General features: G+C 39.8%; 1 protein-coding gene across 1 annotated transcript; it reads left to right on the forward strand.

Moving 5' to 3' along the window:
- The first annotated feature begins 10,389 nt into the window (after nucleotides 1-10,389).
- On the forward strand, nucleotides 10,390-15,220 carry Ifng (interferon gamma). Its single transcript, XM_021658385.1, has 4 exons — nucleotides 10,390-10,613; nucleotides 11,827-11,895; nucleotides 12,001-12,183; nucleotides 14,483-15,220. The coding sequence occupies exons 1-4, from the start codon at nucleotides 10,503-10,505 to the stop codon at nucleotides 14,639-14,641; spliced, it is 522 nt and encodes a 173-aa protein (XP_021514060.1). The 5' UTR covers nucleotides 10,390-10,502; the 3' UTR covers nucleotides 14,642-15,220.
- The last annotated feature ends 3,366 nt before the right edge of the window (nucleotides 15,221-18,586 follow it).

Genomic DNA, 18,586 nt, shown 5'->3' on the forward strand with positions numbered 1-18,586 from the left:
TCTCAAACAACTAGGAATAGCGCTTCCTCAAGATCCAGCCATACCACTCCTAGCATCCAAAAGAGGCTCAAGTACACAATAAGGACATTTGCTCAACCATGTTTGTAGCAGCTTTATTCATAATAGCTAGAAGCTGGAAACAACCCAGATGCCCCTCAACTGAAGAATGGATACAGAAATTGTGGTACATCTACTCTTGGAATATTACTCAGCAATAAAAAACAAGGAAATCATGAAATTTGCAGGTAAATGGTGGGATCTGGAAAGGATCATCCTGAGTGAGCTGTCCCAGAAGCAGAAAGACACACACGGTATATACTCACTCATATAGACATATAATATAGGATAAACCTACTACAATTTATACACCTAAAGATACTAATCACAAGGGAGGACTCTGGCTATAATGCTCAATCCCCATCCCAAAAGGCAAAGAGGATGGACATCAGAAGAAGAAGAAAACAGGAAACAAGTTAGGAGTCTACCACAGAGGGCCTTTGAAAGGCTCTGCCCTGCAGACTATCAAAGTATATGCTGAGACTTATGGCCAACTGTCGGGCAGAGCGTATGGAATCTTATGAAAGAAGTGGGAAATAGTAACATCTGGACAGGACAGGAGCTCCACAAGGAGAGCAACAGAACCAAAAAATCTGAGCACAGGGGTCTTTCCTGAGATTCATACTCCAACCAAGTACCATGCATGGAGATAATCTAGAACCCCTGCACAGATGTAGCCCATGGCAGTTCAGTGTCCAAATGGTTTCCATAGTAATGGCAATAGGGTCTGTCTCTGATATGGACTGATTGGCCTGCTCTTTGATCACCTCCTCCTGAGGGAGGAGCAGCCTTACCAGGCCACAGAGGAAGACAATGTAGGCACTCCTGATGAGATCTGATAGACTAGGATCAGAAGGAAGGAGAGGAAGACCTCCCAGATCAGTAGACTTGGGGAGGGGCATTTGTGGAGAAGAGGGAAGGAAGGTGGGATTGGGAGGGAAGGAGGGAGGAGTTTATGAGGGGATACAAAATGAATAAAGTGTAATTCATAAAATTAAAAAAAGGTATTTACATTATGTTTCACAACAGAAGAAAACCACAGTTATGAAGTAGCAACAAAAATAATTTTATGGTTGAGGGTCACCACAACATGAGGAACTGTATTAGGAAGGGCGAGCACTACTGGCCTAGTGGGTAAAGGTGCTTGATGCCCCATTTGATGACCTGAGTTCCATCCTCAGGGTCCACATAATAGAAGGACAGCATTGACTCCTAATAAATCCTCTGATCTCCATTGTCCTGCAGTGACACATGGACACACACACAGACACACACTCACACAACCTTACACAATAAATAAATGTAATAAAATTAAAAGGGGGAAAAGTTAGAAACATGACCCTGCCTACCTACATAAATACCATAGGAAACTAAGGATGGAAAGAAAGAAAGAAAAAAAGAAAGGAAAGAAGGAAGGAAGGATGTGGCTTCCTGCCCTGTAATGTGAGCCAAGAGATTAACTCTAGCTAATGCTCCAGCCAAGTTTTATCACTTCTCTGCAACCTCTCTGCAAACCTTAAAGCTATGGGTACATAGTAAATGCTTAACAAAGAAATGCTAACTGCTTGAAATCAGGAGATAAACCAGTATTTTCCAACATGATTTTCCATCTTTCCTTAGAAAATTTATGTCAAGGGTCCAGTGAGTGCTTTAACATTTCTTAAGGAACAAAAAGATATACACTTTAAGTCATGACTATGAATTTATAGATTACCAACACAATCTACTCTGTCGTAATATTGAAAACACCGTAAATTGATCACTTTAGTGTATAAATACCATGTTTTCACAATTCTTCGAAACAGCCCTCAAAATCTTCCAGATGGTCTTTCAAAAGTATGTTTTAGAAAACGCTCTAACCTATGGGATTTATGAGTCAAATCTGGGGAAAACCTGACTCCGTGTAGACTTCCATTCTCTTCGTCACGCTTCCGCTGGCTCAGCCGGTATGATGTCAGGAGTTCCAGGAGTTGAAATAACTTGGGGTGGTGGTGGTGGTGGGGCATGGATCCAACACTTACTCATACAGAGTGGAAGAAATCTGCAGAAGGCCTGGAGGAGATAATGGGTAGCGACTGCTGATGCAGAGGAAAAGGGCAACCAGGAAGTAGGTTTTGTCTTACAGACTCTGCTCAGAGTGGGGTTGAAGGAGATACCAGAGAAATCTCTCACATCCATTCGCTAGTTTTCAGAAAGAAACTTTTAACTGAAAAGAAAAAAGAAAGTTAGCAGCTCCTTTGTTTCAGTAATAAGATCACACCTTGTCTCCCGGTGGCTTTGCAAAGGTTTTGGGAGGATACCTTGGTGGTGAATGAGCCTGCAGGCTCAGTATTGGCCAGACGAGCAAGGTGTGAAACCTCTAGTTTGCATGTACAACAGAAGGTGTTTTACAGGCAGCACACAGAGAGATTTCTTTGTTTGTGAAATTGACAAGACAGGAAAGGGTCAGAAAAGGATGTGCTATTGGAGTGAGAGATTCTAAATCAGAGACTCTTGTGTCCTTAAGTGAATAACCTAAGAGCAGATGATTCACTTCCCACGTGTGACGCCAAGATCAGCTACGCAATCTGCAGGAACAGGTGCCGAAAGAAGGATGAGACCCCTGTAAAAACTTTCAAGAGTTTGAAGACAATAGGGCATCAGGTGGAGTGTGGGTTTTTCCGGGTTCAGTGTCCTGGCGGATTTTATATTTTGCATGCCTGTGAAGTTAAGCCAAGCTGAAATGCCAAGACCAGGATTCCACAGCTTTTATTCTTAGGAAAGGAATTAAGTGTTCCTACTCTCTCACCAATTCTACGGGGGGAAAAAAACCCACAAACTCACATTTTATTGGATTTAACAATTTTAGTTGGCATTTCCAACAGAAATTAGAAACACTTTCATTGTGGTGTCCTTCATCTCTCTGGCTCCTTCAATCCTACATCCCCCTCTTCCATGAGGTTCTCAGAGCTCTAATTTAGGTTTGGCTGTGGGTCTCTGTATCTGTTTCCATCAGCTGGTGGGGGAAGCCTTTCAGGGGACAGTTATGCTAGGTTCCTGTCTACAAGTATACCAGAGTATCATTAACAGTGTCAGGGGTTGGCTCTTTCTCTCATGTCATGGGTCTCAAGTTGGGTCAGTCAGTTGGCCATTCCCTCCATTTCTGTTCCATCTTTATCCTTGCAAATCTTGTAGGCAGGACAAATTGTGGGTGGAAGGTTTTGTGGGTGGGTGGGAAATCTTTCCTGGTTAGAGAAGGTGGCCGTTTCAGGTTTCATATTCTCCATTGCTAGGAGTCTTAGCTAGGGTCACTCTCTTAGATTCCTGGGAGCTTCCCTTGTCCTAGTGTCTGGCTTATCCCTACCAACCCCAGTTCCCTCTTCCAGTTCTCTGTCCCTCTGTCCTCTCCATAACTGATCCCTCAATGACAAACCCTACATTCTTCAGTTGCTGCCTTTGACTTCACCGATTGGTTTTGACTTTCTTCTCTCAGAAGACAGCTCTACAAAGACCATTTTTTTCTTTATATTTAAATGTGGTGGCCTTTTTTTTCTTTTCTTATAATTTATTAACTCTACATTTGTGTAGTTTAACCCTTTCCCCCTTTATTGAAAACTGATCCATTTCTCATACAATATATGCTGATTACACTTTTCCCTCCTTCTACTCCTCCTAGTTTCTCCCTATCTCCTCTCTCATTCAGATCCACTCCCTTTCTGTTTCTTATTAGAAAATAACATGCTTCTAAAAGATAACAACCAAACATGACAAAATGATCAAACAAAAGCCATCACATCAAAGTTGGACAAGGCAAACCAACAGAAGGAGAAGAACCCAAGAGAAGGCACAAGAATCAGAGGCCCACTTGTTCACATACTCAGGGGTATAATAAAAATACTAGATTGAAAGATTTAATATATATGCAGATGACCTGGTGCAGATCCTTCTAGGCCTTGTGCTTGCTGCTTCGGTCTTTGTGAGTTCATATGAGCTTTGCTCATGTTGATTTAGAGGGCCCTATTCTCCTGGTGTACTCCATGCCTCTGGTTCTTACACTCATTCTTCCTCCTCTTTTGTGAAGTTTCCTGAGCTCTGACTGAGGGGAAGGATTTGATGGAAACATCAAATTTAGAACTATTCTCTCTCTCTCTCTCTCTCTCTCTCTCTCTCTCTCTCTTCTCTCTGTGTGTGTGTCTTTTTCCTCCCTCTCTCTCACCTCTCTGTCTGCATATCTCTGGTTGTGGGTCCCTGTATTTCTTCCTGTCTGCTGCAGGGGAAAGCTTCTTTGATAATGAATGAGCAAGACACTGATCTATGAGTATAGCAGAATTTCATTAGGGATCTTTTTATTGCTACCAAATAACCCAATTAAAAATGGAGTACAGATCTAAACAGAGAATTCTCAATAGAGAAAACTCATATTGCTGCAAAAACGCAAGCTTAACATCCTTAGCAATCAGGGAAATGCAAATCAAAACTTCTTTGAGCTTCCATCTTATACCTGTCAGAAGGGCTAAGATCAAGAATACAAGTGACAGCTCACCCTGGTTAAGATGTGGAATAAGGAGAACAATTCGATTGCTGCTGGAAATACAAAGATTACTTTAAAAAATTGTAATAAAAAAAAAAAAACATGGAATGGTCCCTGTCATCAGGTGTTAGCTAAGGAGACAGCATCATTTTCTAGCATTAATAGTTAATCACATTTAATAAAAGCCAATTTCCTACAAATTGGAGGGAATAGCACTGGAACTGAAAGAAAAAAAGTTGATGGCAATAACTCAAAATAGATTTTGTTTTGTTTTTGAGACAGGGTTTCACTGTGTATCCCTGGCTGCCTTGGAACTCACTATGCAGACTAGGCTAACCTCAAATTGACAGAGATCCACCTGCCACTGCCTCCAGAAGGCTGGGATTAAACATGTGTGCCACCACCATCCTGCTAGAATTTTTTTTTTTTTTGAGACAGGTTCTTATGATTCTCAGACTGGCATTAAAGTCTCCAGCAGCAGAAGGTGACCTTGAACTCCTGGTCATCTTATCTCTGCTTCCATTTATATTTCATCCTGTTTTAAGCCAGGATTGATATGCAAGCACTCTACCAACTGTGCGTGACATTTGGAGTCATCAAGACAGATTCTTAGATAAACATTCAAATGTGTGTGTGTTTGTGAATCTCTATGCTTAAACATCTAAGGAAAATAAAGGATGTCACAGAAGCAATGAAACCCTTTCTGATTTTAAGGAGATGAGTACCCAGTTGGGAAATGACATGAATAGTTACCTCCTATATAAGACTGAGAAATTGAGACTACATAGGCACCATCAGCTTTCCTAATAATTGCACAGCACATGCTTGCTAATGATGTTGGTCATGGATATGATGAGATAGCACGGCGTTCAAAGAAATGTTAGATCTAAAGTGTTTTAAAGAGTCTGTTGTTTTCTACAGAATGCATTCCTTATTTGTTAAACAAACATTAAGTAACTGGGCTATGCAAACTAGAATTATTCCTTAAGATTGGAAGGGATTGGTATCAGTTGTGCTAGAAGCTAGTTAACAGTTACAATGGTTGTCATGGTAGAGGGACAAAGCCATAAAAATAGAACAACAAAATATAGCAAGGGGGATAAATGTTGTTTAAGATCAACAGCTTGGTGATGGGCATTATGCTGACCTACAAGAACAAATGCAATTTTATAGATGTGGTTATAGAACAATATCAATTGCAGCTTTAAGAGCTTGGAATATGGTTGATGGGCCTAGGAAAGACCTTCATTTACTAAGACAATACAAGGACCCTGGAGAAGCCTTCATGGACTTCTTACAGAGATTGGCTTCAGCTGCAAATAGTCATGTCAGACCCTGGTACAAGACAAGTGTTGTTAGAGATCTTGGTGCTTGAGAATGCAAATATAAAATGCAAGTGAGTAATTAAACCATTAAAGCATGAGCAGCCCCAATAGATGAATGGATAAAAGACACAACTAATATTAGCTCTCAGGAGCATCATGCCAATCATAGGACAAGACATAGCTGGGTTGCTGGTTTGCTGGACATAGCTAGAGGTCTCAGATATCAATATACCTGGTGTTTTAATTGCGGTGAATTTGGCCATTTACAAAGAAATTGTAAGATTAAAAGCTTCAGAGATCAAAATAGCAGGTGCATTAACTCTGGAGAATAAAGTGTTTGTGGAAGAGAAAAAGCAGTTTGTGATTGCAATATGTCAAGGCTTCCAGAGTTTTATATCTACTGTGGAAAGGAAAACATTGATGCAGGTTCAAAGGGGACATATGACGTAATCTCTTGCCTTTGGGAAATGAATGAAGGGGCCTGACAGCTTGAGGCTCCACAGCAAACAATATGAGCCATCTTCCTTTGGTCAGCCAGGAGCTAACAAGCAAGCAAGAAAATAAAAATTAACTATTGCTGATCTTATGCACGCTACTGAAGGCAGTGCAGCTTTGGATCTGGCCACACATACACCTCTTACACTATCCCCAAAAGTTGAATGTTACAAAATAACCACTGGTGTTTATGGTTCTTTACCTCCAGGGACAGTAGGAATAATCTTAGGAAGATGTGGATTAAGTTCTCAAGGATTTATTGTATTCAGGTATTACAGATGTGGTTGTAAGAAAAAAAATCCTGGCACATGTGAAAAAGGAGATAAAAATTAATGCAGGGGATAGAATTGCTCAGCTGTTATTGTTTCCTTATGTCAAGGGCAAAGCCACCTCAGTAGAAAGTACTAGAAAACATATGTTCTGGCAAACAGTGGTTAATGATCAGAGGTACAAATAAATGGTGTTGAAATAAAAGGTTTGGTAGATACAGGAGCCAATGTCAGTCTTTCCCAAGTCTTAAAATTCAGATTGGCCACTTCATAAGGTTTATACACAGCTTATAGTAATTGGTAAATTATCACAAATAAGACAAAGTGTCCGATTAAATGTATGGGATTAAAATGTATGGGACCAGAAGAACAAAACAGGGAAGTTGAGACCCTATATGGTTGACATACCAATAATTTATGGGGAAGAAATCTTGAGTACAATGGGGTACTTAAATTAACATTCCTCCAATCCCAGGGGCAATAAATGAGTAAATTAGGGGTGAAATGATAGATGCTTCCGGGGAAGGTATTGCTATGTGTAATTAAGAACAACCACAAGCTGTGCCCATTTTCCAAACACAGGACACCACAGGGATTGAGTTTCCAAATTTATAAGAGGGGTCACTACTGAAACACCAACAGCCCTGCCCCTAAAATGGATATCAAACAGGTCTGTGTAGCAAGAGCAAGGGCCCATAACAGAAGAAAAATTGCAGGTACTTGAACAACTGGTACAAGATCAGCTGGAGTCCACCAGCGCATGGAAGGCCCCTGTGTTTGTTATCTAAAAAAAATGGAAAATTTTTTTTTAGGAAAATGGAGGATGATAACAAATTTAAGAGCAGTGACTAGAGTAATTCAACCAATAGATCCTTTACAGCCAGGGATTCTTTTTGCTTCTTTTTAACTTAGATCATGGCCTATAATAATAATTGACTTAAAAGATTGCTTTTTCACAACACTCTTTCATGAGCAGAATAGGGAAAAGTTCGAGTTCTTAGTACCTACTCTGAACAACAGTGGTCCAATAAAGAGTTACCATTTGAAGGTGCTTCCCAAGGAAGCACCAACTTTGTCAATATTTTGTGTGAAAACTGTTAGAAATAATTTGTAGGCAATTTCATCAATCTATCATTTATCATTACATGAACGATATTTTGTTGGCTTTTTCTGATGCAGAAATTTTAGAGAAAATGGTTAAGAAAACACGAAAATTCTGCTATGTTGGGGGTTGCAGATGACTCCAGAAAAAAAAAATACAAAGATGAGATTCAATTAGTTATTTGGGTTATAAAATAAGCCAACAAAAAATTTGGTCACAAAAGGTGTAGCATGTAGAGACCATTTGCAAACTCTTAATGATATTAAAAAATTAATGAGAAATATTAACCAGCTGAAGCCCACAATTGGATTAAGTACTTATGAGTTAAATAATTTGTTTCAAACGTTACAAGGCTATCCAGATTTAAACAGTCCGAGCTGCCCCACAGCTGAAGCAGAAAAAGAATTCATTCTGGTAGAACAAAGACTGCAGTATGCATATGGGAACCCAAGTGATAGTAAATTTGATTGTATTTTGGTCATCTTGCCTTCAACTCATTCTCCTACTGGGCTAATTATGCAAAGGGAAGATAACATAATGGAAGGGATTTTCTTAGCACATAAAACAAAGTAAAAAATTAAAGACATACACAGAAAAGATTTTTGAATTAATTATAAAAGGCAGAATAAGACTTTGTCAATTGTCATGAATAGAGCCGGCTGAAATTGTAGTATCTTTTACTAATGCTGAGATTATGTCATTGTGGATAATCAGTGAAGACTGGCAAAGAGCTTATAGTAACTACTTGGGAGAAATTAATAACAAATATCCAAAAAGCAATATATAAAATTTATAAAAACTAATTGGATTCTTCCACGTATTGTAAAGGAAACACCAATTCCAGAGGTACCAACATTCTATATTGATGCAAACAAGATGGGAAGGGCAGGTTATAAGTCAGGCAAAATAAACAAGATGAGCAAAAGCCCATATACCTCAGTTCAAACATCAGAATTGTTTGCAGTCCTTATGTTATTTTATTTTCCTGAATCTGAATATGCAGGAAGAGGTTTTTTTTTTTCATATAAAAGCTGCTGAATTTATTCCTGGTAACTCAAAATTAACTTTGTTGTTCATGAAATTGCAACAGGCCTTCAGAAGTAGAAACTATTATATATTACTCATATTTGGTCTCATACAGGTTTACCAGGTTTACTGGCACAAGGAAGTGAGGAAATTGACCAGTTGATAACGGGAAATGCATTAGCCTCAAAATTTCGTGAGAAACATCATATTAACAGTAAGAGTTTAAATAAAAAAAAAAAAAACAACTATCACTTGTCAACAAGCCAAAGAAATAATAATAATAAAAAGTCCTACATGTTCTCTTAGAACCAAACTCTATTACCTGCTGGAAGTAACCAAAAGAAATAAAACCTGGAAGATAGATGTGTTTCATTTTGCAAGAATTTGGAAAACAAAGGTATGTACACCATACAATTGTAGCCACGGCTACACAGAGAAATTCTGTTTTAAATAAATAAATAAATAAATAATCAAATCCTACAAACATGCTCACTCAAGATTTCACAGCTAGAGCATGAAATATTCAGGTCTGCAGGCATAACCACTGTAAGTCAGTGTATACAGGGAAGGCCGAAATATAAGTGTGTTGGCCCCAAAGAGCAGAGGGCTTCCTGTGTTGTCCTGAAGGGTTGAATCTCACAGAAAAATTATCGAAGAAGGAAAAGTCATTTTATTGTTTGAACTTGAGCGGGAGAGAATTCTCAACTATAATGGATCTTTGGGACAAGCTTGTGTTTTAGTGACGGAGTACGGAATGGGGGTAGCCTCAGCCACATGTGGGTACGGATGTTAGAAAAATGACTCTTCTAAAGTGATGTCTGCTGTGTGTACAAGATGTACACCAGGTTTTAAAGATTTAGTAGCAGAGGCCTTGAAACTCATATCCATCATGTCCCTTGGTGCCCATTGATATATTGGTTGAAATATAATACTTAATGAATTATTCCTGCATTTTTACTTTTATGGAGAAACTAGACAATTTTATTTTTACCTATGTGGTCTGCATTTTCTTCCTTCTGGGCAATTTGACCTTGAGTGATTTGCAGGTATTTTACTAATCACCTCTGATGAAGGTCTTCCTAACCACATTGGCTTTATTTTTATTTATTTTTTTTAAACTGTATTCTTTCCTTACTTTCTAGTCATTTGCAAGAAAAGTTTAAAAAGGCTTCCCCCCTGGCAGAGGTTTGGGAAGCCCAAGAGTTTCCTTTCTTCAGTTGTCCCCAACCACAAACAAATGCTCAATGTGCTGTGCTCTGTGGATGAGAAATTCAAATTACAGGGGCAAAAAGGGGAGATGTGAAAGCAATTTCCAGAGCCCAAATGGTGTGAAGTAAAAGTGCTTTCAGAGAATCCCACGAAAATGGCACAGGTGGGCACAGTGGGTCTGTCTCATCGTCAGAGAGCCCAAGGAGTTGAAAGGAAACTCTTAACTACAACGCCATGCCACAAAACCATAGTTACAATGCAAAGTAACTTAGCTTCCCACCTATCTGTCACCATCTCATCTAAAAAAAAAAAAAAAAAAAAAAAACTTGTGAAAATACGTAATCCTGAGGAGCCTTCGATTAGGTATAAATACTGTCAGAAAGGGAGGTGCAGGGTATAGCTTCCATTGGCTGCTCAGCTACTAGAGAAGACACATCAGCCGATTCCTTTGGGCCCTCTGACTTCGTACAGGAGCCGGACTTGCCCTGCCTCAGCCTAGCTCAGAGACCATGAACGCTACACACTGCATCTTGGCTTTGCAGCTCTGCCTCCTGGCGATTTCTGGCTGCAGTAGTCAGGTCCCAATCATTGAAGAAATAGAAAATCTGAAGAGATATTTCGTAAGTATGATCTTTTAATAATGCTTGTGGTTGAAAGTGACTGGTGCTGACTTGCCGCTGTCAACGCCTAGGCTGCTGTCTCTGGGCCCACAGTCATTTTGAGAAGGCGAGGTGCTTTGTAGCTATTTGTTGGTGAGGTGTTTACTGACACAGTGATCTTATTTAACCCTCTGTTCCATTTGCTATAGAGAGTGAAGGTATTTACAAATCTTCCCAGAGACAGCAGAAACATGCTGATCATTTTCTGATTTCTTTTTCTTTTTATTTATTTTTTTAATCATATCGTCATGATAAGAAGCACTCCTACCTTCATGGTTGGCTATTCATTTCTCATTCTTCAGACTACCGTGAAAGTGACAGCAAGAGATGAATATTGCCTTTAAAATACCCAGGGAGACAACTTCTTACTTAAAGTCATAGAAGGCAAAGTTCGTGGTGTTTCTGCTTGAGAAATGCCCCTTGCAGGTGTTTTTTTTGTTTGTTTGTTTTGTTTTGTTTTTTCCTAAAAAAGTGATTTTGAAATTCTTTTACAAGCGAATTATCACTAGAGCCAGTTGCTTGGTGAGGTTTGATGGGAGTTGTTTCTTACAGTTTGACTTTTTTTTTTCTTTTATGAAAAAATTTTAAATTAATGGTTAACGAAAACAAGTTTTTTTCTTTAAAACTTTATACTTTGTCCCAAATGTACGCAGCTATACACGTAGCTATTATAACAATCTTCAAGCATTCACAGTCAGTTTTATCCTCACAATGCAAATCAAGCTGTCTCACACATGTGTTTGGAGCAATCTTTTAAGACAGCGGTTAAGAGCACAGACCAATGTTATAGTTATTGGAGCCTGTACCAGAAGGGGGCAGCGTGAACAGTGGAATTATTTTGATGATTTTTTTTCTCCCCTTCTTAATTTGAGAGTCATTTTCGTTAGCTCACTACAGTTATTTGGGGTCCTTGAAATCTCATCAGCTTTGTTGAGTTTATTGGTGGCCTTGAAATTTCAAGATTAGGCTAGTAAATACTAAAGCTAAAAGAGCACAATAGTCTTTGGCTAAATTTAACACATAGTCTTTTGAGGACGCTTGTTATTAGAAGAGAGCAGAAGGGCAGATAAGGAAATCAGGGGCTGTTGTCAACACTGAATTTAACAAAACCTGATAAATATTTTTAGGGGAGTTGGTGAAAAAATTACAAATTAGTCTTTCCTCTTTTCCTTAGAACTCAAGTAACTCAGCTGTGGGGGATAGTAAGGACGTTGTTTTACATGTCTTGAGGAACTGGCAAGAGGTAAGCTGAATATTCCTTCCTTTCTGTTTCTCCTTCTTCTGGTTTCCCTGTTGTTTCAAATGGACTAGTTCCCACCATCCTCTCTTTGTGCTCTTGTTTCCCAAGGATGGCGACACAAAAGTAATTGATGTCCAGATTGTCTCTTTCTACTTCAAACTCTTTGAAGCCTTGAAAGGCAACCAAGCCATTGAGAAGAGCATAAACGCCATCAGGGCAGATCTAATCGCTAACTTCTTTAACAACAGTGAAGCGAAATACGATGGGTTCATGAGCATCATGAAGATTGAGGTGAGATGCCTTTGCAAATTGTTTTATTATTGTATTTTTGCCTTGTATTGGATCATCAGGCGGTAGAAATTGGCTACTAAACAGTTGATAAAACTTAGTTGTGCCCCTGTCTGAGATGTTTCCTCACTGCAGGCATATTGTGAGGGAGTTTGGAAAAGCACAGACATTCAAACTATTTTCCACGTGATGGGTAAATGCTATGAGGAGGAGGCAGAAGAGGGGAGCATTGAATAGAGCTCTTGTGGTACCCCAGGGTATGTGATGGAAACTCTCAATTAGGATGGGAAGTTGGGTGTTAGTGGAAAGAGCAGTGGGAGGGAGTGAGAAGACTGTGTGCCCTCCTCCTCCCAAGCAGGCCACAAGGAACTGTGACTTCAGATGACTCACATGCCTGGCTGGGTGCAGTTTCCTATCTTGATAGGAACCAGCTGGGATCACTACATGCATTTATTTCTTTTGCTCAAACCAAACCAAACCAAACCAAACCAAACCAAACCAAACCAAACCAAACCAAACCTGTACAGTGTTATAGGTAGAAAATGAGGATGAGAGAAAAGCATTCCAGCTTCTAAGGAGACATCCTACCCTTAGTCTCTGGTTATCCTCTCATGCTATGTAGTCCAATTTGTTTTTCGGAGAAGCAACGGTATACACCTTTCGAAAAGATTCCTTTGTATATCTTTAGAAAGGCTTGCTCAGTTAGCTTTCAGATATGGGGGTATTTCAGCTAGTTCAGGTTTTATCATAAAACCATCCTACACCTTTAAATTATGGCCTTTGGAATCTGAAAGATAACTTGAAAGCATAAAGACATTTTTCTAAATTTTTTTGAGAAGGCAAAGGTATTCCAAAAATCTGTATGCTTTGATGATAAATAGGCTCAAACGAAAGGGACATGTGTCTTGTTATATTCTGTGGCCTTATTATTTGTGCCCAGCCTTTAGTCTACCCAGGTCTGCCTCTAAGTTTACTCATATTCTCTGTCAGGAGTTGGAAGATAGCAGCACATTTTAGTCCATCAATGAGAGATGGATAAAGTAATTAATTGTTTCTGCCTTACTTCCACTTTGGGCTTGCTCTTCAGATCTGGCTAAGTCTCTTGAATGTTTTGAAAAGTGGCCCATAAATTTGTCTTTACAACACACAGTTGGTAGTAACTTGCTACTCCTGAGGCCTTGGTTTCATCTTTTTCAAAGTCCTGGGTCTTGTGTTTCATATGGTGATCTTGAGCAATCTAACTCTTGTCCTATTTTGTTGCATTGTTGAAACATTTCAGGAACACACACAGATACACATACACACACAGAGCCACCCCCCCCCACACACCTAACTAGCCTTGTCTTATAAACCTCTGAATCCTTCTTGGAAATGTAGCAAGGAAGTTAGAGTATTTCCAGTATTAGAAAAACAAACAAACCAGATAACAGTAAATGGTCTTCATTTTATTAAGCACAAAATTGCCCACGTGGCTCTTTTGGGTATAGTGGAGAAGTCTAAGTAGTTAGATTAATGTGCAAAAAGCCGAAAACACTGTTGCACCTCCAAATTGTAAATGCAAATTGATTATTACTAATCTGAACACGATTTGAGTTTATTTTTAATTCAGTCTTAGAAATGCTGACACTGATCTATTTGGGAGAAATTTAAATGGTATTTGTCATTTATTTTGGACTTGGGTTTTTTCCATAGTACTTAGCCTGTGTTGCCAGCTCTCAGTCTTTGGCTTGTATCAGAATCTCTTGTGGGGAACTTAGCTCACAAAGACATGGGCCTTCTCTTTCACGCACCTGGGTCTCTGAGGTCCTTGGTAGATCGCTAGAGCCTTCTGTTATACCATGGGGAGCCTTGGCCTACAGGAATTTTTGGAGTATGAATGGAAAGGCCTGATCAAATGAGGAGTTGGTGGACCTTGTACATTAAAAAAAAATCATCTCACCAAACTCATGACAGGAAAGCAGGTTCTGGGAGATTAAGTGTCTGGTTCTACTTCAGAGTTACTGTATACACACTCCTACCCTTTTCCCCATGCCCCTCAGGAGCCTTTTTAGTTTTCCATTTTGAGCTTTCTAGAGCAGTTATGTTAAAGACAGCTATGTGATATAATTCACCCCATTACCTGTTGTACAACTTGGAAATTTAATGATCCTTGTGGTCTTAACTGCTACAGAAGTTAATACTACAAATGAAAGGCCCATATTGCTATACAAAATTACTTTTCCTAAAAGGGATATTTCCATTTTCATTGACCATGATGTTGAAAGAAGAATGTTTGGAATTGATTTAATTTTTTTCCCATTAGGTAAATGATCCACAGATCCAGAGCAAAGCTATCAATGAACTTGTCAAAGTAATGGGCCATCTGTCACCCAGAGTCACCCTAAGGAAGCGGAAAAGGAGTCGGTGCTGCTTCGGAGGTGGCAATCGTCTAAATAAGAACAATCCTGCCAGCACTATTTGAATCTTGAATCTAAACCTATTTATTAATATTTAAAATTATTTATATGGAGAATATATTTTTAAACTCATCAATCAAAGAAATATTTATAATAGCAACTTTTTGTCATAAGAATGAATTTCTATTAATATATAAGTTATTTATAATTTCTGTAGCCTTAACTATTTCACTTAACCAGTTAACTCTTTCTGACTAATTCACCAAGACTGTGATTACAAGGTTGTATCTGGGGAGGCCAGCCAGCCAGCTGACTGAAGTCAGTTGTGGGTTGTACACTTATTTCACTTGACAACGAGGAACATTTAGAGCTGCAATGACCCCATGAGGTGGTGCTTCTGGTGCCTGGAGAACATGTCCAGTTCTCCCACTGAGCCAGCAGCGCTTTAATAACACGCCAGAGAATACTTCAGTGTGTTAGGTAGTACAAATGGTCCCTGGAGGAAGACAGTGTCTCAGGAGATTTTTACACCTGGTGCTTCTGAATACTTCTGAAAGCTGTGACTGCACCCAAATGGCAAACAACTCACTTGTTTACAGTTTATCACGGTCTAATGCCCATGAATAAAGTGTAAGTTCACAACTATTCATGCTGTGTCACACTTCTTTCAAGAGGGGACTCAGGTGACCAAATCACCTACTGATGGGTGGAAAAGAAATAAGTCATTTCTAGCTGTGGGAATCTTCGAGCTGTGTTGAGTCCTATTAAGTGCGGTGCTTTTTTTCTACTGACAAACCACTGGTTGGCAGCTGTTTAAATTTTCTTTTAAACATGTATGTCTAATTACACTGCCATTCACCTTAGGGCTCCTGCAGTGGGAAATATCCACACTGCTTGGGTTGGCTCATGAATTTATTTCTATTCTTTTTTCCGCACTGACTAGCATTTCCTCCTCTACTCACTGTAGGCAAACATCGTTGGTATTTGTCTTAGAGTTGCAATCGCTGTGAGAAAATACCATGACCAAAAGCAACTTGGGAAAGAAAGGGTTTATTTAGTTCACCACTGAGGTGAGCCAGGGCAGAAACTCAAGGCAGGAACCTGGAGTGGAACTGAAGTGGATGCCGGGCAGGAACATTGCTTACTGGCTTGCTTCTTATCGTGTGCTCAGCCTGATTTCTTACACAATCCGTGACCACCTGCCCTAGAGTGGCATTGGCCCACTGTGGGCTGTGGCCGGGGCTCGCCCACATCAGTCACTAATCAAGAAAATGCCCTACAGACTTACTTCCAGGTAAAGTGATGGAGAAATTTTCTCTGAGGTTCCTCTTCCTCAATAACTCTAGCTTGTGAAAAGTTGACAAACTAATAGACACAGTGTGAAAGAATGAGCATTAGCTCAAGGGACTGGAACCAAGATTATACCACTCTAAGCAGCATGACCTTTCATAACATCTTTATATTCCCCAATTTTCCATTCATTTATTTGAAAAGGGGGAATAACTAAATGTAGGTCTTCCTCACATTATTTGTGCAAATTCATTCTTTCACTCAAATGTATTTATTGTCGTACCTGACAAAGTGCCTTAGGTAGTTGAGATATTTTAGTTGGCTAAAAACCACACAGGAATCCCTGAACTTGGAGCATTTGCACAACTAGGAAATAGATATGAATGAATACAAAATATTATATGCACTCAAGTTTCATGTTCTTTTAAAAATGCTTGTTATTCCTACTTCTTTTTTTATTTCAATTTTTTCTTTATTAATTACACTTTATTCACTTTGTATCCCCCCTGTGGTTCCCTCCCTCCTCCCATCCTCCACCTTCCGCATGCATGACCTTCCCCAAGTCCATTGATAGGGGAGGACTTCTTTTCCTTCCTTCTGATCCTAGTCAATTAGGTCTCATCAGGAGTGGCTGTATTGTCTTCTTCTGTGGCCTGGTAATGCTGCTTCCCCCTCAGGGGGAGGTAATTAAAGAACAGGTCAATCAGTTCATGTCAGAGGCAGTCCCGTTCCTATTACAATGGAACCCACTTGGATACTGAACTGCCATGGGCTACATCTGTGCAGGGGTCTTAGGTTATCTCCATGCATAGTCCTTGGTTGGAATATCACCTACACTCTGCCCAAAGGTTGCCCATAAATCTCAGCATCTGCATTGATAATCTGCAGGGCCAGAACCTTTCAGAGGTCCTCTGTGTCAGGCTCCTGACTTGTTCCCTCTTTTCTCCTTCTTCTGATGTCCATCCTCTTTGCCTTTCTGGATAGGAATTGAGCATTTTAGCAAGAGTCCTTCCTCTTGATTCGTTTCTCTAGATGTACAGATTGTAGTAGGTTTATCCTATATTATATGTCTATATGAGTGAGCATACACCATGTGAGTCTTTTTGCTTCTGGGATAGCTCACTCAGGATGATCTTTTCCAGATCCCACCATTTACCTGCAAATTTCATGATTTCTTTGTCCTTTATTGCTGAGTAATATCCCATTGTGTAGATGTACCACAATTTCTGAATCCATTCCTTCACTGAGGGGCATATGGGATGTTTCCAGCTTCTGGCTATTACAAATAAGGCTGCTACAAACATGGTTGAGCAAATGTCCTTATTGTGTATTTGAGTCTCTTTTGGGTATATGCCTAGGAATGGTATAGCTGGATCTTGAGGAAGCACTATTCCTAGTTGTCTGAGGAAGTGCCAGATTGCTTTCCAGAGTGGTTGTACAAGTTTACATTCCCACCAGCAGTGAAGGAGGGTTCCCCTTTCTCCACAACCTCTCCAGCATGTGTTGTCACTTGAGTTTTTGATCTTAGTCATTATAATGGGTGTCAGGTGAAATCTTAGGGTCGTTTTGATTTGTATTTCCCTTCTGACTAAGGATGTTGAACAACTTAGGAAAGAAGTAGGAAACAGTAAGATCTGGAGAGCTCAGGAACTCCACAAGGAGAGCAACAGAACCAAAAAATCTGAGCACAGGGGTCTTTCCTGAGACTGACACTCCAACCAAGGACCAGGCATGGAGATAACCTAAGACCCCTGCACAGATGTAGCCCATGGCAACAGAACCAAAAAATCTGAGCACAGGGGTCTTTCCTGAGACTGACACTCCAACCAAGGACCAGGCATGGAGATAACCTAAGACCCCTGCACAGATGTAGCCCATGGCAGTTCAGTATCCAAGTAGGTTCCATTGTGATAGGAACAGGGACTGCCTCTGTCATGAACTGATTGACCTGATCTTTAATTACCTCCTCCTGAGGGGGAAGCAGCATTACCAGGCCACAGAAGAAGACAATGCAGCCACTCCTGGTGAGACCTAATTGACTAGAATCAGAAGGAAGGAAAAGAAGACCTCCCCTATCAGTGGACTTGGGGAAGATCATGCATGCGGAGGGTGGAGGAAGGGAGGGATTGGGACGGGAGGAGGAAGGGAACCACAGGGGGGATACAAAGTGAATAAAGTGTAATTAATAAAGAATTAAAAAAATGCTTGTTATTATGGAAAAACAAAGAAAGCAAGATGGAGGAAATACACTTTCGGTAAGATGAAGTCAGTAGTCTAGAGGTTTAAAGAGAAGTAGGTTACAGTTTACTAATAAAAGAAAAACCATTTGAGAAAGAATTTGCAAGGATAATACCCATTTAGATTTCGGGCAAAACCAATATCCTTAGAAAGGTTTTAGAGTGAAGATTCTTCTGGCATGAAAGAAGAAACAGCAGACTTGCAGGGCAGTCCCAAAAAAGGGAGGAGGGGACAGCAATCACCACAGGAGGAGGATGAAGTGTGGAGAATTGGTGTGCCTTTTAAGTGTAATAAAGCACAGGCTGTAATGACTTTGATATGTTGTGAATTCTAGAAGATCCTCTGATTGGCATAAGATGGTCTTACAATGTGCATATGGTTGTGTTATGAACTTGGGCTTATGACCACTTACATGAACAAGAATGATGTTTATATATGTATATATATATTTAAATAAAATGAGATTATTTTTGCTGGGTTCG

Source organism: Meriones unguiculatus, chromosome 2, assembly GCF_030254825.1.
Source record: "Meriones unguiculatus strain TT.TT164.6M chromosome 2, Bangor_MerUng_6.1, whole genome shotgun sequence".
In the NCBI taxonomy this organism is placed as follows: Eukaryota; Metazoa; Chordata; class Mammalia; order Rodentia; family Muridae; genus Meriones; species Meriones unguiculatus.

Coding starts and splice junctions, on each gene's coding strand:
- Ifng (XM_021658385.1), top strand. CDS start 10,503: ATGAACGCTACACACTGCATCTTGGCTTTGCAGCTCTGCCTCCTGGCG. Junction 10,614..11,826: donor AAAATCTGAAGAGATATTTC/GTAAGTATGATC, acceptor TCTTTTCCTTAG/AACTCAAGTAACTCAGCTGT. Junction 12,184..14,482: donor TGAGCATCATGAAGATTGAG/GTGAGATGCCTT, acceptor TTTTCCCATTAG/GTAAATGATCCACAGATCCA.